Source organism: Montipora foliosa, chromosome 12 (assembly GCF_036669935.1).
Source record: "Montipora foliosa isolate CH-2021 chromosome 12, ASM3666993v2, whole genome shotgun sequence".
Lineage (NCBI taxonomy): Eukaryota > Metazoa > Cnidaria > Anthozoa > Scleractinia > Acroporidae > Montipora > Montipora foliosa.
In genome coordinates, this window is record NC_090880.1 from 5,525,704 (window position 1) to 5,551,575 (window position 25,872).

At 39.6% G+C, this 25,872-nt stretch overlaps 2 protein-coding genes across 2 annotated transcripts; one reads left to right on the plus strand and one right to left on the minus strand.

Annotated features, from left to right (window-relative positions):
* Positions 1-742: 742 nt before the first annotated feature.
* Positions 743-25,809, plus strand: LOC137980322 (L-2-hydroxyglutarate dehydrogenase, mitochondrial-like). Its single transcript, XM_068827739.1, has 11 exons — positions 743-971; positions 1,934-2,067; positions 3,378-3,529; positions 4,068-4,199; positions 6,054-6,167; positions 6,755-6,809; positions 11,277-11,314; positions 12,432-12,596; positions 22,730-22,887; positions 23,118-23,249; positions 23,625-25,809. Exons 1-11 carry the CDS (start codon positions 892-894, stop codon positions 23,827-23,829), a joined length of 1,365 nt encoding a protein of 454 aa, XP_068683840.1. The 5' UTR covers positions 743-891; the 3' UTR covers positions 23,830-25,809.
* LOC137980323 (microfibril-associated glycoprotein 4-like) lies at positions 13,937-16,419 on the minus strand. The gene is made up of 3 exons (XM_068827740.1): positions 16,106-16,419; positions 15,489-15,869; positions 13,937-14,463 (listed from the first exon to the last, which is right to left on the minus strand). Exons 1-3 carry the CDS (start codon positions 16,332-16,334, stop codon positions 14,207-14,209), a joined length of 867 nt encoding a protein of 288 aa, XP_068683841.1. The 5' UTR covers positions 16,335-16,419; the 3' UTR covers positions 13,937-14,206.
* Positions 25,810-25,872: the final 63 nt, after the last annotated feature.

The window sequence follows — 25,872 nt, forward strand, 5'->3', positions numbered from 1 at the left end:
TGACTCACCATATGCTCAGTACAGGATGCGCAGTGCAATACTGAGGAATTACCTTAATTATATTTGCAGAGGTCGAAATTCAAGACGAGAGCGAGAGTCCACTTGTCTGGAGCTAACACCTCCTTAACTGAACATTCAACTTTTTCTTTATAAATAGACCTTTAGAGCTCCCTGTGATTTTTTTGCGTGGCTTACCCTCTACCGTTCTTATAGACTGCGAGCAGTCTGACTGTCGAGCAGTCGAGCGCAGTCTCACTTTTGCCAACACACGCTGAAACCGTGGGTTGCAAATACCGCGGGCGTAACAAACGCCCGCGGTATTTGCGATCCGCAGTTATAGCCATTTAGAGCAAAAGAGAGACTGTTCGCAGTCTACCGTTCTCAAGGCCCTTCTCTTCGCTTCAAGGAGTGTTTCTCGAGGTCCCGAAACTTTTCGGGCGTATTTCGAGTGACATACAAGGCTTTGTGGCTTTGAAAGGAAAACGTTTCTAGTCATGAAACTTTGCAATTGCTTTGAATTCACTGGTCTCGAACACATCAAAGAGCAATTTTTCAGAAGCAGCAGATAATAGTTTCGGGCCCGAAAAGTCTTCGGGACTTTTGAGTGACTAATTGGCTCCAGCGGCTGTCTTGTGTCCAGAATGCGTATATAGGGTTAATTATTTAAATGTATTATAATATACGCGTGGGAATACATTATAATTTAAATACACTATAATAGGGGATACATGAAGTACCTAGGTGTCCAGATCTCTCTCGATTATTAGAACTGACAACGTGAAGACAAACATGAACTAATGGATTTTAATATATGACCGGTTGAACTCTGCAAATGCTTTGTACATGGTGTATTAATGAAGTGGACAAGGCGTGAACTCATCAAATCTCGATATGCTTAGTAAGGGATCCTCTCTTTTTCGAAGAAAGATTGGTGTACAGAACGGTGTTCTTTTTAGACCTCGAGTGTTTAGGTGAGTCAGTGGAGAAATCATCGTCAGGATCGATTATAATGCTTTCTCTTCTCTTAAACCAAATTTGCTTGGGTTTCCTAGAACATGACATTTCCGAACCGTTTTCCAGTGTGTTGATCCAATGCTCGCCGATCAATGAGAAAGTTTAATGTTCCCTGACCTTAGTCATGCGCTTTCTGGGTTGTTTAACTTTTCTTTCCGTTGCTTGGGCCAAAAGGCATGTTTTTATGTCCCTCCTAAACGTCGATAAACGTTCGAAATCGTCCCCTGACCCGGGTTACTCGAAGTATGGTTAGCATTAACTACCGTTAAATACCATGGAAACCTGTAGGTCTTGATACCTCTTTACTAACGGTTAGCGCTGAGCAAGCATCCAGCAACCTGCCCCTGGTCCGGCAGGTATTTTTTGCAGGTTGCAGGTTAAAATTTAAAGGTAAAGCGATAGACTTGCCGTGACTGTTACATGAATAGCTTACCTTAGGCCTAAAAACTTTTCTTTAGGCCTAATTAGGTCTAAGGTTAGCGATTCAGGTAACAGTCACGGCAAGTCTATCACTTTACCTTTAAATTTCAACCTGCGACCTGCAAAAAATACCTGCCGCCCCTGGTTGCGTATAATTTTATTACCATTGCAGTGCATATCGCGCACGGGCCGCATCTCAGCTCTCCAGGGGCCCGTTTGTCGAAAGTACTGAAAATTTACGGGCCATTTTCGGGTGAGCATTTTCGGGTGAGTATCTCAAGAACAGAGATGATTTAAGTTGTCAAACTTCACAGTCATTTTCCTTTTTGTCACCTTGAAAACATGTTTAAAGATCGGCTTTCCAAAACAAGCGGTTGGCAGTTTCACAAATGGCTTTTCGAGCCCTTTTGGGAAACGGGGCCCAGGTTCAAATCCAAGCATGTGCACTCCAAAGTTCACTTGGCCTTCCATCCGTGACATTGTTTATATCCTTCCACAGACGCCTTGTTACTCAAGCAACATATGACTTGGTTATCGTTGGAGGAGGGATTGTTGGCCTTGGAACAGCTAGAGAGCTAAGCCTTCGGTATCCAACCCTGAAGCTTGCAGTATTAGAAAAGGAAAAGGAGTTGTGTGAGTTAAGGAAACGTCAAAGGTCACAAGTCAGATCACAAGACATTGATAACCTACAATCCTGGACAGAATTGTTGGGACGATGATGTCATTGAAGCGAGTGTGGTCCCCCCTAACCCCCTTGCAATGTTGATTTTAAATACCAGACACTTTTAGAAAGACTGGAGTTGATTTCAACTTTGCCTGGGGTGGTGGGGGGAGGGGCTAGAGAGGCCAATATGAAGGGAATTTTTTGAAGAATGACCTTAATAAGTAAGGATGTACCCTATATTTATGTATTACACATAACATGAGCATTTTATTCCATAAAGCCCATTTGTAGAAATCTATACGCTTTTATTTTGACCTGTGTTAAGCCTATACAGCCAATCAGAATGGCGTACAGCTCTTTCACGTGTTGAAGTATAACCAATCAACGATAGCGTAAAAGCCTTTCCAAGCCACTCGTGAATCTCGTGCATCTTGTGCAATCATACTTTGTTATTGAATCAGACAGTGACTAAATGAGACTTTATCCTATTTATTGATGTCATACTTAGATTAAAAAAAAATCTTTTGTAAGTGCATTTTTCCGTTAAGCACTTTATTTCCTTGATGTACATGTACTGCAATATTTTCAATTGCAATTAAATTTGCATTTGGTTCTGTTTTTAGTGAGTTTTTGTTTCTAATTTGAGTTCAGAAAACTATTTCAATGAAAATTCTCGTCTTATGTGTAATAAACAGCTCTCGACATAGAAAGTGCTCGTACCTCGCTCGTTCGGGTTTTTGACACAAACAACCCGTGAAATAAACCCCGTACGCTGCACTTTCTATGACGTAAACTATATATATGGTACCCCTTTACTTGAAGAGATTTTTTAAGGTGTCCCAAGAAATTTTGGCCATGATTGTAGATTACTGAAACATCATAACCCCTTTGGACAAAAGCTAACCACATCAAAAGCTACCAGTATGCCTGAGCTCCAAGACTTTAAAAATGAGAATGAGTGTGTAGCACAGGAACATTATGCTTAACAAGGCAGGAGACCAAGGACATTACCTGATTTATGTACCTTTCTATTGCTATCTAACAAACAAGAATAAATTATCAATAATTTTATATAGATTTAGCCAAGCCTAAAAGTGGAGCTCCCAGTTACTAAACTTGCTGAGAAAACACTCTGATTTGGTATTGCCTATCCCAAAGACAAGGCTGATAAAATCTTATTTTATTTTTACTCTTGATAATTAATTGATTAATATTGACTGAGTTTTCTTGTTCCCAACAAACTACTTTACATTTAACGTTGTTTGTTGTCGTTGTTTAGCCGTTCACCAGAGTGGGAAGAATAGTGGTGTTATCCATTGTGGAATCTATTATGCCCCAGGCTCTCTAAAGGCCAAGCTTTGCGTTGAGGGACTAGATCTGACTTACAAATATTGTGATGCCAAAAACATACCGTACAAGAAATGTGGAAAGGTAAAGAAAACAGTGTTTTAGATCTACCTGTAACAAATTAACACTGATCATAGGCTTTTTGGTAATTTTTTCAAATAACATTATAATTGCATTTTCCAGGGTATTATGCATGTATCACAACAGTTAATTAATTTTCTGGGTTTCTGATCTGTCATAGTGTTTTGCACATTACTGTTTCTATTAGGAAGTAATGTTGATTTTTTTTTGAAGCTAGCATGTTAAGATATGATTCACTGTTACACTTATCTGCTAACTTCATATGACTGTTATAGCACATGAACCCTGGCCGTACATCCATCCACAATTCAATCTACCAATATCTTGCAAACATTCTTAAGTATCTTCAGAGGATCATTTTGAGATGATCGTGAAAATAAAAAATTAATAAGGATCTTCTAAATGCAGCAATCACAGTAGAGCATAGTGCTTCAAACAGGGACACATATACAGTCGACTTTATTAGCTGAAGAAGACTTGCAGTACATGTATGCAATTGATTCAAGGTTACTGGATGATTTGTAAATTATTATTCATGTAGATTATAGTGGCTGTTGGGGAGAGAGAACTCTCTCAGCTGGAAAAGTTGTATCAACGAGGTCTGGAAAATGGAGTTAAAGACCTCAAAATCTTGAACTCTAAGGAAATCAAGGAAGTTGAGCCATATTGCGAGGTGAGGCTGACTTTCATTACCTAGTAGACTTATTTTTATGGTAAAATGTATGTTCCTGAGGGAAACAGTTAGTTTTGTCTTCCCAAGAGTCCTAATGTTTCCTGACACAAAGTCGATTGAAACATCAGGACTCAAGGAAAAACAAAACTAACTAGTTTCCTGAGGGACCAGACAATGAGTGCTTTTTTACTATAATTTTTTATATTAATTTTAGACTTTCCCTTCCACAACTGCAGCAAAGCATCTGGTGCGGAATTGTATCCCGGTTGTGATACATTTGAATTATTTTGATCTGAGACACAGAGTGAAAGTCTAGGTATATAACAACTTCTAATTGTTAGATTCCTATTAAATGTAAAATGTAAAATTATGGTAACCAGCTGGAGGAGCTTGCTGCAAACTGCTCTTGCTGGTGAGCTTCTCTGGCTTCTGTTAATAGAGCCTATAGCAAATTCTAGGAGGACCGATGACAAAGACTTACTGCTGCCAGAGAACAATGACATTGCACAACTAAAGTGGACATTCAGACAACCGCTTTAAATAGGCGTCAAAGGGTTAATACAGCCACCCTCTATTAAGCAGCCAGTTTTCAAAGTCGCTATTTTTCCCTCATGCAAATGCTGTATTTGTGTCCTCAGGGGACCCTTGGTTATTTGTTATGCCTTGCTCCCTTGGGATGAATGTCAGCATAAGAACAGCCAAAGCTCAGAGCTAAATGGAGAATAATAATAATAATAATAATAATAATAATAATAATAATAATATCAGGATATGGGGGCAAGGATCCCTGGAGGAGTAGTACATTTCCTAGTGGCCTAGTGGCCTTTGTGGTCTCCCCATATCCAGCGTCAAGTGAAGCGAACCCTAGAACTCTAGTTTCATCTGATGAGTCTCAGCAATTATGGCCAACACTGAGTGGCCACTAGCCTCTCCTTGACTAAAACCGTCCGTGTGTGATGAAGAGCCACATCCTACCTGAGGTGCCCCCGTTAATATCGCAGAACACAGGGGATATAGGGGAGCATACCCCGCAGATAAACCCACCATGTTGGTGGTAATCTCATGTATATGATGTCAGATAAATCAAGGAACCTAGATAACGGCGTGAATGGGACCCAGTCAACTGATCTGGGTGCCTCGCCTGGCACGGGGATGGATATCAAGCAGCCTGAACCGGGTCGTCAGCAAACTATTTCTTGCAGAGGATGGGGATACTGTACCAATTAGATTGTAATGGAGTGTTACTACAGAAGTGTACCAACTAAGAGGGGCTATCGAAAGGAGCCGGACATAGTTGCCATAGACAAAGCAAAGAAAGAATGTCACATTATAGAAGTAGCTTGCCCAGGAGACAGTAGAATTGTTTTGAAGGAAGAGGAGAAGATTGATAAGTACCGTGACCTTGCTATTGAGATTGAGGCTTTGTTGCGCTTGAAGAAAGTCGTCATAGTCCCAGTTGTAATAGGGGCACTAGGTATCATTACAGACAGACTTGAGGGGTATTTGGCTGATATCCAGGTAGGGCTGAAACCAGTAACGATGCAGAAAACTGTTCTGCTTGGTTCCGCAAGAATTCTACAATGGGTCTTGGAAAGCTAACGCAGCTTGTTGCTGCTTGCCCAGGACATACCAGTGCAACAACAAGATTACTGTGATTTTAAACAAATAATAATAATAATAATAATAATAATAATAATAATAAAATAATAGTAATAATAATAACAATAATAATAATAATAATATTATTATTATTATTATTATTATTATTATTGTTATTATTATTATTAGTTTGAAATATGAAGACATTTTATTGGTCTGATTCCCTTTCACATTAAGAAGTAATTTTTCTTTAAGGGTTTGTCAGCGATCCTTTCACCAAATACTGGGATTGTGGACTGGGCTGAAGTGGCCAAAAGTTATGGGGCTGATTTCAAGGAAGGTGGAGGTGATATTTACACTGGATATGAGGTACCGGTAACAAGACTTAAAAGTTTTGTAAAATCTTCTCTTCTCACTGTACATCAACTGACAATAGTGGAAAGGAAAACGTTACTGTTTCTTTGAAAACTGAGCTCAAGAATATGCTGGTTTTTGAAACACTGGGCCATAACCTTAAACTTGTAGGTATTCAAGGGACAATTTGTTTTGGGTGTCAAATTTGGTTATGAATCTAATTAGGTGCACTTCTGGACATAGAGCAGTTTTCAATTGAGTGTCGAAAGTAATTAGGGAATTGCTTTGGTTTTGCATGACTTACCGGTAACTCAGTGATTGGTTCAAAGTTCTCGCGCCACTTTTTCAACCAATCAGAAGTGAAAACAAAACCAATTGTGGCATGGGCATGCACAATTTCCTGTGCTTTGTGTCGACTATGTGTAATTACTTCGAGTTTTTATTTTTTTACTGGATTTTCTCCGTCTTTTTTGATTGGTCAAAGTAGTTACTTTGGTTTTGGTTTTACGACACTAGATTGAAACTTGCTCTAAGTGGCAATGTCTTTGCAATTCAAGGTTCCTGTATACCATTATACCTGTTGTTTATTTTTTTCTCAAAAGGTAACAGACTTTACTTGTAGTCCTGAGAGTGATCCTTCGCAAGATAAAGAATCAGGTTAATATTTTTTGTATCATAAACAAAGTAAGGGTAAAGTAAAGGTGAGGTTTATTAAAATCACATCGTAGCTCGAAGGTTGAATTAATAATAATAATAATAATAATAATAATAATAATTTATTTACTTATAACGCGCAAGTATCAATTTACATTTTCACCTGCGCGGAACTAAATCCATTAAAAACCTAATTACAATTTTATAATATTACTAGTAACTAATGATAACTAATAACTAATTACTCATAACAATTAAAATTATATGAATAGCATAAAAAATAAAAAACTGGCCTTAATATCTAAAGAAGAATTGTATACGTCGTGTAAGCAATTAAAATATTTAAGGAAATGCTTCTCTAAAAAGATACGTCTTGAGTGCTTTCTTAAAAGATGGTAAAAATAATGAACTTCTAATATTAAATGGTAGGTTATTCCATAGTTTTGGAGCGGCGACTTGAAATGCGCGGTCTCCAAGAGTAGTATATGTTTTCAATTTTTCTATTTCTAATAGCAAATTGTCACTATTTGACCTAAGGTTGTATTTTCCAGGCTTCTTAAATTTAATTAACTCTTTGATATAATTAGGGGCATGCCCATGAACAGCTTTAAACGTAATTAAAAGAATCTTAAATAATGTGCGTTCACGAATAGGCAGCCAATGAAGTTTAAACAGTAAAGGTGTTATGTGACAATATTTACCGGCATTATATACAAGCCTAGCTGCGGCATTCTGTACTCTTTGAATTTTTTGGATTTGATAATCAGGTAAACCTAAATATAGACTATTGCAGTAGTCAATTCTACTGTAAATTAATGTATGGATAAGAACTTCCACCGATTCTTGTGATAAATTTTCGTATTCTACGAAGATTATACAAATGATAAAATGCAATACTACAAGTCTTATTGATATGTGTGTTCATTGTTAAGGATGGGTCTAGCCACACCCCCAAGTTCTTGACTTCTTTGCTAGGCTTTATCAAGTCGTTACCGACACATAATGTGGACATATTTATTTTCTGAAGTTGTTGCTTCGTGCCAATTAGTAGCAGCTCCGTCTTGTCAGTGTTAAGTTGTAGTTTGGACTCCTTCATCCATTTCTGTATATCTTTGATGCATCTTTCCATAGCCGCTATGGCCTCATCCTCTCCACAATTGTCCTTGGGACTAAAAGATACATAAAGTTGAGTATCATCAGCATAGCACATAACAGATGGTAGGTGGGGTTTAATGATATCAGATAACTCTCCAGTGTAAATTGTAAATAGCAGAGGACCAAGACAGCTCCCTTGTGCCAAACCGAACTGTAAGTCGAAAGAACGTGATTCAGCTCCATTAACGACGACTCGTTGAGATCTATTCTCTAGGTAGGATTCAAACCATCGTAAAGGTACATTTGTGATTCCACATCTAATTTTAAGGCGATCAATCAACATTTTATGGTCTATAGTGTCGAATGCAGCACTCAAGTCTAATAGTACTAATAGAGTCACATGTTGTTTATTCATATTCATGAGGAGGTCATTTTTTTACTTTCAGTAGAAGAGTTTCTGTTCTGAAGTTTTTTCTGTAGGCTGATTGTTGGTCTGGGTAGATGTTATGTTCGAGGAGATGATTTTGTATTTGATGACAAACAGCTGTCTCAGTTAGTTTTGACATTTTTGACAGGTTACTAACTGGTCTAAAGTTCTGAGGAACGTGCATATCAGCCCCGGGCTTTTTCAGTAATGGCGTAATTAGTGCTTCTTTCCATACTCGAGGAACAACCCCCGTCCTCAGAGACATGTTGATTAGAGACGTGATGACGGGTAATAACACATCACACTGAGGGAGTGGCTTAGATGGAATTGGATCTAAGGAGCAAGATTTTGAAGATGAACGTTGTATGAGGGATTTAACATCGTCCTCTGTAAGTTCTTTGAACTCTTCCATGGTCTCAGGTGGGAGTGTAGACACTTCAGTAATAGAGCTTGAACTGACGGATGTTTCTTCAGTGTCCAGTCGAGCACGAATATCGACTATCTTTTGAACAAAGAAGGATCCTAAGTCATCAACAAAACTTTGTGCATCAATAGATGCTGGCAATTTATCAGATGTTTCTTTCTTCAAGAGACTACGCGTAGCACGAAATAGTTTACCCTGATCGTGACTATTTTCAGCAATAAAGTCTGCATAGAAGTCTTCTAGTGCTTTATCCATCAATGCTGTTGTTAAGTTCCTTTTCTTTTTGAATTCAGCAAAGTCTATTTCAGACTTGGATCTTCTCCATTTTTTCTCTGCTCTTCTCCTTTCACGTTTTGAAGCTCTTATTTCTTCGGTAATCCATGGGACGCGTGGTCTATTAATAGTTGTGCGTGTTACAAGCGGTGCATGATCATCGAGGATCTTTTTTAATGTGTTGTTGTAGCACGTCGCTAAATCTTCAGGATTATCAGGTGGATCCAGACATAAATCGGAATCGGCTATGGCTAATTGAAACGCCTTCATATCGATGGATTTCAACTTCCTATACGATACTGTCTTCACTGTTATATCTGGTCTGTTAGAATTGATGGTAAAGTGAACAGCACCATGATCAGACAGAAAGCGATCAATACGTGGCACACCATAAATGGTAGTGTCCGATTTGCGTGAAATAATTAAATCTAGGGTCCTTGTACATGTGTAGCATACTCTACATGCTGCACAAGTCCAAAAGATTCCAACAGGTCAGAAAATTTCGTTGCATCGTTGTCATCTACAGCGTCGATGCGGATGTTAAAATCGCCTAGTAGTAGTAATTCTTCTCTGCAAAGCACTTTCATTTCAATGTAATTAGCGAATTCATTCAGGAATGTAGCTGTTATCACTTTATGATCATCCGAGTAGGGCGGGCGATATATTACAATGACACGGAGATTTTGATGCTTCGACCGTACAGAATATTCCGAGAACTCAAATGAATTGAGTTCACCACCGTCGAGCTTTTTAACTTGAAATAATGACTCCCGGTACATAACAGCAGTACCTCCACCCCTACGATGGCCAGCGCGCGGTTGATCTAAGAGTATATAATTACTAGGGCACACCTCATTCCTGACAGCGTCATCATTTAAATAGACCAATTTCGATATATTAAAATTCAGTTCGAAACAAAATGCATCATCTCGAGGCTCTGGGGAATAAACTCATACAAATCCTTATATTTATTCCCCAGAGCCTCTCGATGATGCCTTTTGTTTTGGACTGAATTTTAATATATCGAAATTGGTCTATTGAGCCAGGTTTCGGTTATGGCGCAAAAATCCAATTTGCTATCCACTATGTAGTCGTAAATATCGGATGATTTATTACGAAGAGAGCGTGCGTTAAATAATGAAGCAGATATTAGCCGTCGGTTTTGTAGGTTGTTATTCACAGTGTTCACTGGACCAGGATTAATCTCTATATCTCCATGTTGTAAAATTAGGCAGGTTGTAGCAACGGAATTTGCATAATATTGTATAGGTCGCCTTGATCTTTTGTGCTTTGAACGCCTATGTGTAAATTCATTAACTTTCAGATTCCATGGGTCCCAAGAGGGTAGAGTAGCGTCTTGTTGGAGTGAAATTACTGCAGAGTCATAAAACAAATTAAAGCCTTTTCCGTAGGAAATACGACGTAATAAACCTCCAAAACAACTACCCAATGCTCCATTTGTAGTTGACTTTTCTTGGTTGAGCTCCAAATCAAGACAGACGTAGCAGGAAAGCAAAAAGAAGACCAGGAGTGAAGAGCGGTATAAACCGTGGCAGCTCATTACACATAATACAATTACATAATATTTAAATACTAATGTTTACAATAAAAATTTTTACAATACTGATTAGAATGGAATACAGATGCTAACTATATGTAAATGGAATCTACATTATAGTAAATAATAACCAATTTGATAAAACCTTAATTACATTTCTAAAAATGATTCTAAAAATGATTCGCTTGGTGAGCCCTTGGGAGGATAAACGAGTTCTTTGCCCTATTGGTGGGCAGCGGACATGTGGCACTTCGTAACGGCCAGTAAGGGTAAGTTATACCTTGGATTCTTATAAAATGGTGGAAGTAAGCTGTTCAGCCTATGGTCTTTATTGGATGCGATGCTATGAAAAAGCTTATCACATAACGAATCAATATGATCCACTATGGGTGTTTCGCCAAGAAATTCACATGCATTATTGAAGATTGTGCCGGGCACAATAATTTAGATCGCTCTTTTCTCGATGGGAACGAGATTCGGAGCTCCTTGCATTTGTCAGTGTTGAGTTGCACTCTATTTGCAAGAGATCACTCGATAACCTGGTTAACTATACTCTGCGCATCACTGGTATTGCCTTTCGGGAATGTTTTCGCACACATTCTTCTTACTGTATTTCTTTTTGCTCCTTTTCATGTAGGATTGTTTTGGGATGTTTTTGTAATGTTGGTATCATATTCTCTTTTTCTTTGCTAGGCCACACTCATCCAGTTACAGTGCATGGGAAGAATGTTGTAAGCAAATTTACTATTTATGTATAATACAAACTAGCAGTAAGAGAGATTGTTTTAAGCTTCCCAATTAATTTTACTTCATTCTTTTTGTGATGTTCCAGTGCGTCTTTCTCAACAATATATTTATGTTAATTTTTTAAAGCATGGATAGGTCATGGAGAAACCGATTAGTATGCACGCTCTTACCCAACAATGTTGAAAGGGGGGAGGGGTGGGGGGCATCGGTTTCAACATCGCTGTTCTGCAAAATCGTATGAAGGTTGAAGCAAATGTTCAAGCCATTTGCTCGGGCCTTAATTGTCACATTTATTACATAATTCTTTTTTTGTACAACCAAGTCATGCCCTTCCTTAATTAAATGGAGACATCGAGGAAGCAACCATTTAAAAGCCTTCCAAAAAAATTTTGTTCTCTAACCCAGTGTGAATTCACAAGAGTTCTGTTAGATTCCTTAAGTATCTGACAATTTCCTGCTAAAACTGAAATATAATAATTATATTGTAAGGGCAAAAAGTTCTTTTGCCGTCATCTCCCGTTAAACGTTATTTTCTAAAAGGTGCTCACTTGCCGAAAATGTTGAAAAAATGAGGAGTAACCTTTCTTCGAATAATTTCCCACCTTGAATAAGCGCCCAACCCTAACGAGCCGAAAATTCACCACTAGGGGATTTTTTAAACAGGTGGATAACTGCGATGACCGTTAGTTGGCCTGAGAAATCATAACATGTAATTAAGCTCTTGTTGCAACCACCATGTGATGCTACTCCATTCGAGATCACTCAAAATGTCAGATTCATCATAATACTGTAAACTGTGCTAATAGTTCTTTAATTTGATGAAGATATAGGATGAAGTAATGTTTGACCTTTCCGAAATTCGTGCGGCACCGATGATTTTCCACATTCATGGTGTCTTTTTTTGCGAACAAATCTCAAGTATAGCAGTGAAAACTTTCCTAGTGACAATCTTCTCGTTCACCCTGAAGTCGCTTTCGAAAACGTATAGTCTTAATCCGCTAAATTTATTGCTACTTAATCTCATTTACTTTCGGATGTCCGGAGCAGTCGCTTGCATGAGGTTCGCCTTTTCCTAACCGATTCCTTTTTGTTTCATGCCAGTCCCCTATCAGTTGTCGCTATGTTGTCACGTGTGGTGGACTATACTCGGACCGCTTAGCAGAGAAATCGGGTTGTTCCAAAGATCCACGAATTGTTCCCTTCCGTGGAGAATATTTGAAGCTAAAGGAAGACAAAAACTATCTAGTCAATGGAAACATCTATCCGGTATGTAATTACCCATGCTTGTTTAGGGGGAGGAAAAGGGGGGGGGGGGGGGGGGTAGTGGGTTTGCAGTTTCAAACAAGCTGCCGCCTGGTTTAGGGTCTGTGAACAACGGTGGAGAAGTTGTTGCGTTTTTCAGTGGTAAAGACGATAAGCTATGTGCCTCACCTCTTTGTTGGGCGAATTCCATGATCGGTTTCGTGGTCTAGCGCATTTGATCTTATCGCGGACAAAGAAAATGCGCTTGGTGTTGGTGTATCTCTTGTATTTTTATAATTTCAGTGCGCAGAAATGCGGGACAATGGTGTCAGAAAAACTTGGTGTAACGGCTAAGCTACTGCAAGTCTCTTTTGGGATAGTGGTAGATTTTTTTTATCATTATCAAAAGGGTCCAAAGATAGTGATGGGGTAAGATAGAAGTGATCCTCGGGCTTTGTTGGGCGCATTTGGTCTCGTGAAAGGACTACTGAATGAAAGAAATGTATATTAGTAGTTGAAGGGCGGGTAATGGACGAAAGATAGAAGTCACCTTCGCAATTATCTGGACAGTTTGCTTAAATTGTCCTGATTAATGCGAAGATCACTTCTATCTTTTGTCTATAACCCGCTCTTCAACTAATATACCTTTCTTTCATAATGATGGCGTATTGTACCCTTGACAAGTTCATATGATGGTTGCTTGGCAACAGGAAATTGGAACGACAAGCAGAATTCGAACCGAACCTCTTTCGTTATGCTTCACCCATGGAGCTACAAGAACTGGAGCCAGGATCGCCATTCAAGGTCACGTGATAAATGTGGTACAGAAACTTCTCACGATTGAGTCGCCAAGATAAAATCATATCTCCTTTTCACAGGCATAATACATCATTACCATCAATAGTTGTCTTATCAGCTTCTGTAACTGGCTTTTAATTTAAAAAAATATGAAGCACAGTGCTTGATTCATAAGTGAACAATAATTAATAATTCGAGGTATTTACCTAGGAAGCTCCAATCACCCGGAAGAGGTTTTCAGGGAGGTCCTACATCCAGATACCCTGGATTCCAGAAGTTATTTTCTCGCTGGAATCCAGGGTAACATCCGGATCGAATTGGTTCCTTTTTAACTAGACAATTGACAATTTTAGTGTTATCTGAAGTGAAGGCGTAGCTTAATACCATTCTTTTAATGTTCTCATTTTCGAAATTGTTGTTGCTCTGAGTTATTTTGTGGAAAGGGCTTGTGAGAGCAAAAAGGCAGTGAATTGTTGAAAGAAGGACAATTTTCTTTCCTTTCTTGAAAAATAAAAGGGTTAAAACTATCATGCAGACAAGGAAAAATGAAGTACATTTATCATTGGTCACCTCTAGCGAACTTTATTAAAGCATTCCCAGCTGCTTACAGCTTCTGTGAAACAAATCAAGTACTGATATATCTAAATCTACCGGATGATAACATGCGCGGTATGCTAAGCTACTGATATGTAATCGCAAGAAATCTCTTATTGTGAAACCTAGTTAGTGTTTTACACGGTTGTGCGCGTTAAGCAGTTCGATTCATTGATGACCAATAAGATCCATCCCCTGGTTACTAAGTAAGTTACTGGTATGTGATACACTGACACAGAGTCTTAAAAGTTCTGTGGACGTATCTTCATCTCAGACCGCTTGACAGAGTACTGACTATTTTTCCAATAATACCAGGTCATTCCACTTCCATCGGTCTTGCCATTAAGATACAGACCATTCAGGTTGGAGTAGTGACAACTGTTGTACCACCAGGCACCTTTATCGGCTGACGCACAGTTGCCTCCATATTTATCATTGTCACGATCCTTGGTGCTAAACGCTTGGCCGCGGTGATAACCAAGGGAATCACCTGCAGTGCCTGAATGAAAAGGAAGGAAAGGAACTTTATTTTAAAATAGTGTCTAGTCGTTCTAGCGCTGGAACACTAATATTGGGGACACTGTAAACTAAAATTTACTGTACAAGGAAAGCAAATCAAAACAAATTTTGGTTTTTGAGGAGACGGGAAAACCAGAGTACCCGGAAAAAAACCTCTCGGTGCAGAGTAGAGAACCAACAAACTCAACCCACATATGACACCGAGTGTGGGAATCGACCACTGTGCCATCCCTGGACCATGAAAAGAAATCGAATTAAGGACAGCAGCTACTATTGTTATTGTGCATAAGTTCTGCGCATCTCTAGATACTCCGGTTTTCTATCGGTGATGCTTACTAAAATAGTGGTGTTTTTGCGCGGTTTAAAACTATCCGGAGAAACTAGATCTTAGTAAGTCCTGTTGGTGTCCAAAAAGAAAATTGGGGGTAACCAATGCATTTTTGAGAGATAATTAAGCTTCAATTTTAGAAAGAACGCCATACATTGCTTTGTATTTTAAAGCTTTTTACAAATGTTATTCAGCAATTATCTTTCAAAAATGCGTGGTTACCCCCAATTTCCTATTTGGATTTCAATAACAATTGTTAATAAATCTACGTTTCCTGCATAATCATAAACCGGGGCAAAATGCCTTTGAATTAAGAGGCACCGTGCTTAAGTAATCAAAATAAAACTCAATATCTTAACTTTTTTAGAATGCTACAAATCCTTAAAACGTACTCGATATTGTTTCTTGTTTCTGACTACTTGCCATGAAATCGATGTAATGTGTTTATCACCACGACTGAAATGATAACCCAGGGTTTTCAGTAAAGTTCTCTTTTCGTTTTTTTTTTGCTAACTCGCTGGCTTACAATTTGTTTTGGCATTGAAAAGTAAGTAAAACTCTCCGAGATCTGTGGAGAATTTGTATCTGTTGGAGATACACTTCATCTGGTTGAAATGAGAAAGTTTGGCCATCTCAATTAACACAGGGTTGTTTATTAATCACCAGAGTTTGCAAACCTGAGTATGTCCCCAAACTCAGCTGGTATTTTGCTCGCTCGCTTGCCACTGTAACTGAACTGTACTCGGCAAATGCTGTATTTCCATGAATGTCTTCCAAGTCCACGCGAAGCTTGCTGCTGCTGCTTACAGTCAGGCGATGAATCTTGTCCAGTCCAAGCCAAAACTCTCCATTTAGATTACCAAAGCCTCGTTTGTAGGCGTCCCACGCGCGGAAGAAATCTACGGAGCCGTCTTGTCTTTTTTGAAAGACCGTCCACCCTCCGCCAGCCGTTGTGTGATCACAGTACACTTCAAATTCTCCCAAACCATCAGGATCGATTTTGTACACACCACTTATCTTTTCGCCAGAATTGTAAACATCGACGCAGTTCTTGTAGCCTAAAAATTACATAATCGGGATGAATTTCTGTCATGCAGTATGTTTTGGTATTATCTCTATCCATCTAAAACGTTGAATGGACCGCATAGAGGAAAATACTATACAGAGCTAGCGAATGTTTTTAAAGCAATTGATCGTAATTTGATTGAGTTTTGCGACGGAACAGATGCGAAAACGTAAACCACTGATGTCTTAGAAGTAACAGTATCTAAAATGTATACATGTAACTGTAAACCTTTGTCATAAGAGCCGCCAGTTTGGTTTGTCTTTAGCGCAGCGATTGCTTCTTTGATCTCAGTGAGTTGCTGCTCGATCTTTTTACAGCAGTGTGGTCCGGCGTAAAAGTTGTTGTTCATGTTGTACTGGGGTATACTCATGCCAGGGGTTTTTGTTGTTTGCACAGAAGTTTTGGCAAATGTCCCAACGAAAATCCCGGTAAAAAGCAGAGCTAGCTGGAATGCCATTGTGCACTGGTTCTTTCAGGAAACTCTTCTGTGAAGTGGAAGCAAAAACGGCGGGTATAAAATGATTTCTAAGACTTGAGCTTCAGTTCATTTAGTCTTTCCAAACTAGATTTTTCTTGTCTCCAGAGCTCTATTTTGGGAATGCTGAATCATCGATTCCTACCAATCAAATGACAACACATTGTAGTGACTCACAGACGAGGCAGTAAACAACTTTTTGTTGACAATAAGACAGTTCATCAAAATTTTATGAGATTTATCTAGCAAAAGAATATGGGCAGCCAACGAGTAATTATTATTTCGGTAATTGTCTGTTCGGAAGGATGGTGGGTTAACATTTTCGAATATTCGAAGTTAAACTTTCGAGGCCTACTAAGATTTTGGACATTTCTTCTGAACAGATTTCCTATATATATCAGAAAAGTAGTGAAGAGTGCGGCGAGTGCGTAGAAATTTCAAAACCACCTTGAAGAACGTTTAAATTTTGCTAAGCTGAGTAAGAGTGAACTGTGACGCTGGAAGGAAAATTGAAGATATATAACTTGTATCATTTTCGCCGTAGTTTTTTTGAGAATCATATTAGGGGCAAACGTTCCCTAAAATTTGCGGGAAAAAAGGACGACTACTTAATGTAAAGTTTTTTTTATCAGACCCGTCACGATTGCCTTAACTTCAGGACAAGGCAAAAAAGCCATGAAGGACGTTCTACAGCAACCTGAAATCCCCGTAGAACATCCGAACAGATAAATATTTTGAAGGGCTGCTACAAACTCTCTAAACGAGCTTTTAAAGCATTGTGGAAACCATTTTAGGTGATTCTGACAACTTTTAAGACAACTGGCCGTTGGTACCACGAAGAGAAACCCTCGTACGGGATGATGAAATAGTCAATTTGTCTTTGCGATTCTCGTCTTTGATTGATGGGTTTTGTGCTTCGGAATAAATTTGTTTATCAGATATCATTAGAAAAAGCCTCTCGCTCATGGAAAACTTCGAGCTCAGATTTGGTGTTGAGCAAAATTCAAAAAACATATTGATATCAGTCTATTTTATACAGCCATAGTTAGAGCTATAGATCAATTTATAAAACAAGGAAACGAGGCCGCGGCGCAATTAAATGATTTTTCGTTGGCAAGGAGGAGCCTTACAAGTTTGCCATTGAAGCTTGCCTTCATTTGCTGTTTCTGGAGAGCTTTGCTGGCCTCGGGAAATAGTCGAACACTTGACAAAGTAATTAACATTTTTAGCCAGAGTGAAGTGTGAAGAAATGTTCAGGTTAGATATTTATCTTCGTTGTCGATCCTCTTTTTGTGAGGCATGTGTGTAAAGTAAGCTTGGATGTGGTACTGTTTGTATTGCACCGAGCCCTAGTCCATAGACCAGATGCATGGGTTGATAAATTGGACTTGTAATGGACTGCCTAAGTGGTCGAGAACAAAGATCAGTCAAACGATACTGAACACAAACGGCAAACGGCTTACGTCAAGCACAAATCTGCATTACGCCAAAGATGAAAGAAACATGTTTGATTTTGCCTGTTTTCTGTAGATAGCAAGCAACTTCTCATAAGAGAGGGACGAGAGAGAGAGGCGTTGGAACAAGATAATTTTAAAGCTTTTGTGACCAGCAGCAGTTTCATTGAAACACAATACAAACGTTTCTCTGTTGACTCCCCACCACAAACACGCCAAAAACAAATACAGACTAAAGCCGGAATTATCAAAAGACAATGAATCGAAAACTCATTGAAAAGATTTCTCAACCATTTCCAACCTACGTTCGCAAGAGACAATATGTGACAAGCCATCAATTTGTAGGATTTGTTTAGTTGATATAGGCGTCGCCACACGGTTGGGCAAATCGGACATTAAGGGCTTGTTTATGTGGTCTCGCTTAACCGAGACAGCCCTCCTTCCCGAGACAACTTTACCGAGCGTCTATATGAGAATTGCGTGAGCGAGACAAAGTTGACCTTACTTAATTATGCATGTATTTTAAGACGCATCTTCAAAAAATGCGTATTATCATTTGCCTTTCCTTTTTGTTAAGTATAGTTGCGTTTTCACATTCAGCAAATGGACTGACAATCTTAACGCAGCATTAATACGTAGTTTAAATAATGGCTGTTTATGAATCGAGAATTTTCCGTTGGCAGCGTTGAGAATTATGGCGGGAAAAAACTTTTCTTTACGCTAAAAACATGTATAAGCTCCCAAATTGTTGCTTCTTTGATTGTTATTATGCTGTCTCGTCTCGGGTGGTCGAGCCAAACGGTTTACATGCGAACAAAGTTGTCTCGCCTGCCAGGGTTACCCTACCTGCCGAGGCGAGACAACTCGCCTCCCCGAGTTGTCTCGCCCACCCGAGTTGTCTCGCCCACCTCATGTAAACAGTTGATATAATTTTTTAAACTAATGAGTGGGTAACTCGGGGGGGGGGAGGGTTCTCTCGTGTACCCGAAACCATTTTGTAGCGACTGTACCCCCCTTTTGAAAGCTTGTGTACCGGTCCCGCGCAAAGTTAGTGTTGATGTCGGATTAAAAACACAGAAAGAAACTACTCGTCGCTGTGTTGTATTAAAGGAAAAGTACGGCCTAGAAAAACCGAGACGAAGTTGCGGGACCAAGTGAGAAATCCCGAGCGGGCAAGATAGCTCCATATTGCCCGCTCGGGTAGCCAATCACAGTGCGGGATTTGGTTCATCTTGCCCGCTCATGGAGCTAGTCATATAATAATCCCACTGCAGTTAGTTGGTTGCGGACCAATCAGAGGCGTTGCGGTAATGAGACCCAATCTCATTGTCCGTTCAGTATTTGACTGGAAACGGTATTTTAAATTTAGATAATACCGTAAACTGGTTGGCCAAGGCTAAGCAAGAGAGATTGGAACTTGTGGGCTATGGAACTCTAACGAAAGTGATGATGAGGACAATGAAATCGGCGAGAAATTTAATTTATCGGCGGCGGACGCAGAGGTCAAATTCCGCAACATAAGAACTGCGTATATGGTCGTTATCTGAAGCGGTTGGAGAGGATACCTTCTGGATCTTCATGAATATTTTTCGATCCCAAAACCGATGTTTCCTTCGGTTTTGAAGCTGACGACGTCGTCACTTTAGGACTAAAAGAAGAAATAAATTTGCTTGCAGCAAAATTTCCTCCTCGATGTTCGCCATGTTGTTTGCTGCGATTTTCCCGCGAGCACAACGTGAGTGTACATTTGACATTTCCGCGGACCGAAATATATGGCTACATTGGGCTCTCAATATGAATGATACAGGACAAGTATGAGGACTATCCGTTTCCTCTAGAAATGGACTAAATTCGGTCATATTTAGTGGGACTGCCTTCTCAATTTGCACGCACAGCAAATGGGAGATGGGCTGAACATGGATCAAAAACAGTTTCAATTTTGAAATTTGGTCAACAGGAATCTTTATCCCTTTAAGTTTGAAATTGGTAGTTGTGATTTCGTTTGAGAATGGCCCGTTCTCCTTGAGTGAGCGGCATTGTTTTTAGCCGAGCACTGAATAACGATAGACGTGTCATACGAAACAAAAGCCATTGTGAAAAATCACTCATTCGAAACATTCATAAGTACCACGAATTTTAATACTGCAGTCAGTATCAGTTCTCAGACCAACTTGCCGACCTCAGGCCGTGGTTATCGAATTAACCTAAATGAAGGGGGTAGTTTTTAAAGAAACTGTGGTGCTGCGTCGGTGGGGAAGTAGTTAGGGAGATTTTCGCGATGTTGAGAAGAATGACAAGGATGCATCGAAGCCAGTCGCTCGTCATTTTAATCTCCCTAACCACTCCAAAAAAAAAAAAAACAACATGGCTATCTGCGGCCTTTCCCTACATCTAGGTACGACGGAAAGCCGCAAAAATCTGGAACAAAAATTCATCTTCCAAATTGGCACCCTTAATCCTCACGGTATTAACGAACGCTTTTCATTTAACTAATATATTCCTATTTTTCTCGTTGCCATGTTACCACCAATAGCGTAGCTCCTACTCTACTATAAAAACTACACGTAACCCACTATTTCCTCGATTCGCTCTGACAAAGGGCTAACGTTTGTATAAACGTTACCTTTCCTAACGCTCGAAACGTCAGCTTTTAGAATCTCTGTACGGTGGCCAATTTACATTATCAACTCCGTTGAAAAAACCAAATTTTTGTATATCAAATAAACCTGTTGCAGTCGATTTTTGGCGCACGCGACATGAAGCTTACAACAGACCTAGGACATGACTCACGATTGTCGCAGCGTATGCGACAATCGTAAACGAGTTGTAGGCCTGTCATAAGCTTGTCGCGTGCGACAAAAATTGTACCGTACAAATCAACGTTCAGAGACCTGGAGCTCTTTTCAGAGCTCGTTGAACGCCCGATTTCCCCCGCAAATATTGTGGCGCCATACGCCAGCGTAGTAGACAATCCGACGTTCAAGATACAAATAAATGGAGCAGCTAGTGGAAATTAGGGGTATTTGCCACGAGCGGGAGACAGTGTTTGATTATTTGGAAGCAGGTATCTTTCGAGTATCTTCCCTCTTGGATACCGTTTGGAGAAATCTGGACGCGAGTGCGTGGGTCAAACATTTTCCAAAAGCGTGAAGAGATGTCAATGGATGACTTAAAGGAACAACAAATGTGTTAGCAAATGTAATTGTTTGGTTTTAAGAAAGAAATAATTGTCTTTGTTTGAGTACAGCAGATGTTTTGACGAATACACCAGACATGTTTTAAATATGAAATAAACTGTTTTAAGTTACCCGAACAATAGTTTAGTTGTGAGTATTCATGATGATTTCCTTAGGGAAAGATAAAAGTACGGCTAGCGCGTTACGTGGTTCATTTACCTTGCCCCAGACTGCGAATCCGTAGAGGTCAGTTAAAATATGCGCCCCAAGGAATCACGTCCGTTCTACTGATTTTATAGAAATTAGAGAGAGACTGCTCATGGTTTAAAAGTATCCCGGGAAAGGATTGCGAGATTGGGGCATAACTGTTGTTTCTGAATATCATGTGAGGCTGGTATTAAACAACTAAATTGTTGGCATAGGCTTTTTCCATTTGGTGGCTTCTTAAGGGCCGATTTACACGCTACGATTCTTGTCGCATGCGACAAGCTCACAGGCACACACATGACTTACGATTGTCACAGCGTTTTAACACATGTTTTAAAATCCACGACATTTTTTCTGACGTACACAACAATCGTAAATCATGTGGGCCTGTCTTAAGCCGTTATCGCATGCGACAAAAATGGTACCGTGTAAATCGGCCCTAAGAAACCGGTTTTTATACTGAATAACCATCTCAAAGTTGTTTGGCGCAGTGTATTGGTTTCTGAAACGATTCGAGTCCGTTCAACTGACCGAGACAGGAAGTCACAAATTTAGCTAGATTAAATGGATGTAATCCATGGTAGAACGCAGAGCCTGGTCTTCTCATTCTATGGTTAATTCGCGTACAATCCTGAAAAATGTATTTGAATGCCTTTGTGAGTAATTAACACTCTAGCGTAGATAAAACTTGAATGTGGGCTGTTTCACTCGTAACTGCTCCTTCCGTACATTTTTATGAAATTACCAAAAAACTGGCCATAGATTTTTACTAGTATTTTTTATTACTCCATGAAGATGTCGTTCTCAGCGAAAATATGAAATAAAAATTAGTGGTCACCGTACTCGTTCAGGAGAAAATAGAGAGCTTTAGATTCTAGTACGAGAACGACTACGAGTACGAGATTTTCTCATAAGGCAACAGTGAGCGCGCGCAAACCAGCATCATTTTGGCGGGAAAAACGTGATGCCGCCGTCATTCTAGTGCGAGGTTTTGCACAAATGTCGTCGAATCAAAACAAGTCAACAACACGGTAGCAGTTTTCGCTTTTTTTGATGAGCAAAAAGGCTCAGTTACCAGCAATAAGAATAACTGAGCAACCTATACTGCTAAAAAAGAGTAAGATTAAAAGTACGGGTTATAAATTTCCTTAGTATTTTCGCTAAATACGGGCAGTCGAAACTCGAACTCGTTCTCGTTCTCGTCGTAGAATCTAAAGGACCCTAATAGCCATTCCTTGACGGACTAAGCTTGGCGTCAATGAAAATCCGCCATTATATCAGTGTGCGCAAGCTAATGCGCGCGCCAATGACGCCAGAAATTATGCGCAGTAGAGTTGCGCAATCACAAACCAGGGAATCACCTTAAGCTTCTAAGACACGGTTATTATATATCATATTAAACTACACTGAGGAAACAGACATTTAATACTTGCCCCTCTTTTTGGTAACAGCCGGCCCTTGGACGAAACATTTTATTAGCTTCTGTTACCAAGGAATCTCCTGAAGTGTAAATTACTTACGTTGCTTCTCCTCACGGTAGGTTCCAGACCCTAACTTTCCATTTCTTGGGGTCCATTTCACCCCGCGTATTGATGGCAGCGTTTGGCTTGGCCCCAATGCAGTATTGGCTTTCGCAAGGGAAGGATACAAACTCACAGATGTAAATTTCTCAGACTTGATAGATGCATTGGGATACCGGTATGTTGCTTTGCCGAAAGGGCATCTTTGTGTTAAATCATACTGGTACATCATACATTATTTGAAAGACATAATTTGCGACTGTCCCCGATCTTGCACATAAAAGGAAAAGTCGTCGAAAATGCGGCTGCCTCACTTTAATGAAAACATTATTTCAGTTTAAGTTAAGATTAATGGTCGTAACAGTGGTTACGGGGAGGACCTGAATGTCTTCTTACTGATTGTTTCAGCGGGCTAAGAAAGCTGATGTTCCAGTATTTTACGTTTGGAGTTGGGGAATATTACAGAGGAATTTTCATTTCAGCTCAAGTCAAGCAACTACAAAGATACATTCCTAGTCTTAAAGTCCAGGATGTAGAGAGGTAAGAGAAGCGTAAAATAAGCTGTTCGGGATGAGTGTTGGATGAAATTTCCGGTTGTGTGGATATACACGCTATCAATTGAAGATTTGCTCTGTGAAAGTGTGAATGTCAACTTGCTCTCCGGTGTGATAATGTCACCCTCTACGCCTAACCCTAACCTTACACACCATAGCCCACGCTCAGAGAACACATTCCTGCCATATGATTGGTTACTGCCTAATCCCCTTAGGATATGTACAGCGTGCGAGTAGATCTAAAAATAACTCGAGACATAACCTATGAAAAAGGGCATGTATGAGGATGCACTCTCTTCCCCTTTTATTTTCTCTTGGCTCCATTTACTTACGATTCTGCATGTTTTTATCAACCAATCAGGGGCCCTGCAGGTGTTCGTGCACAGGCCATGGACCTTGAAGGAAATTTAGTGGAAGATTTTGTGTTCGACGGAGGTGCAGGGGACATCGGAAGCCGAGTGCTGCATGTCAGAAATGCTCCATCTCCCGGGGCAACCTCGTCTTTGGCCATTGCTAAAATGGTTGCCGAAAAGGTCCAGGAGCGGTTTAATCTTTGGCGTCAATGAAGAGAGCACATTTTTATCGGTACATCTTTGAATTATGGCGGTTGTGCTACATTAATCAGCAAATTGAGAATAATGCGATGGGATGATTTATCTTCATGCTCGTTCCAGTAATCCAGTTCAACCATAGAAACACGAATAACGTCTAATGACACTGTAATAAAAGATAGGGATTTTAAATCTATAAGCTGAATGGCGGGCAGAGCCGATGTTTTTTTGGCAGCAAAGGCTTGTTTAAAGATGAAATGTTTCAAACGCAAGTCCGCCATTTTGAAGGCAGAGCGGGATTGGCGCGAGATAGGCCCCATGCCCTGCTACAAGTGTAAATTGTTCAACACGATTTCTTCTTATCTCGTACCCAGATCTCCCACGGTCATACGGAAGGGAGATCTGGTGAAGTTCGATTTCGAGCATGCTCAGTGCCAGCGAGGCCGAAATACGGGCTTTTCTATCACTGCGCATGTTCGTACTCTCTGTTGTGATTTTGGGCGATTTTGCGGAATAAACATGGATTTCGAGAGTATTCTTGAAGAGATTCTTTTGGGTAGAGGACAAGGAAACCTTAAACTTAAACCGAAACATAAAGAAAGGCTACAGGCGATTGTTTTTGAACGGTCGAGATTGTTTAATTGTCGAAGCAACTGCAGAATCACTGAAACGAGCGCTTAGGCTTAATCAATAAACGAGTGCTATTTTCTTCACACGATCTCGTGCGAAGTGTAGTTAGCCAAACCGTAAATTGAAAGCTAAAATGTTAAAGAGTGCTTAGACCTAATCACTGCAACGAACGCTCAGGCTTAATCAGTAAACGAGTGCTATTTTCTTCACACAATCTCGTGAAAAGTGTAGTTAACCAAACCGTAAATTGAAAGCAAAAATGTTACAGAGTGCTTAGACCTAATAGACCTAATCGGCTAACTCAATGTTGTACCCAATTCAAATCCTCCGGGATTAAGATTCTTTGTGTATTGTATTTGCATGATAATGTAGCATTCATATTTAAATGATATGGAAATACCTGGAACAAAATGTTTTATTCCCAAAGGGTTTGAATTGGGTACAACATTGAGTTAGCCGATTAGGTCTATCACTGCAACGAGCGCTATTTTCTTGACACGATCTTGTGAAATTGATCACTACTTAATTCGCGAGTCACGCTTTAAAGAATGAGAAATACTGTTTTGAATAAATTACATACTTCAACTTGAATTTATTAGTTTCTGCGTACCTCGTAGCAAGCTACGCAGAACTTTTTCGAGTGGCAGGGTACGTGGGGCTTTCGTCGGTACCATTTACTCAAACGTCGCAAATTTTAAAAATGATTTTCCTCAACTGTAAAGCTTTTCCGGGGTCGGAAAAGAACAAAACTTTCCTCCGCACAACTAGTATTTATTCAAAGCTTCACTAAGTGCCCCACAAAATAAGCCAATTGGAGCGTAGATTGCATTGCCGCAACCTTTTTTTAGTAGCCAATGAAAATGGTGTACTGTCGAACTTTACCAGATCTCACATTTCCGGTGACAGAGTGAGATCTGGGCACGAGATTAGATTTCTTCCTTAAATGAAGGGTTATACTTCATTGTCAGTTTGCTCCAAATGAAGACTAATCCTCCATTTAGATTACTTTGTCCCAGGACTTGTGGTAACAAATAAAAAGAAAAAGAGTAAAAGCAGCACCTGGACAGGATTTGAACCCGCAGAACCCACTTTATAGAAGGAACTGTTTTTATCCACTTAACAACTAAAGATCAACTAAAATAGGTGCCGATTATTTACCAAAACTATTTAGTATATATATAAAATCATGGCTGATATATGGGTAAATCTAAAGCTTGATTTTAAAATGGTTAGCCTTTTCTTTCAGTTTGGTAACCGACATTTTTCACTGTGTACGCTTGCTTCTTAGCGGGTGTTCATACACTTTTACAGCGGCACTTTTGGAAGAAAAATTATTGAGATCAATAAATAATGACGATCTCGCAATTAGTGATGTGGTAGTCTAGTGGTTAAAAGAATGGGTTATTAATCACACGTTCCGAGGTTCGA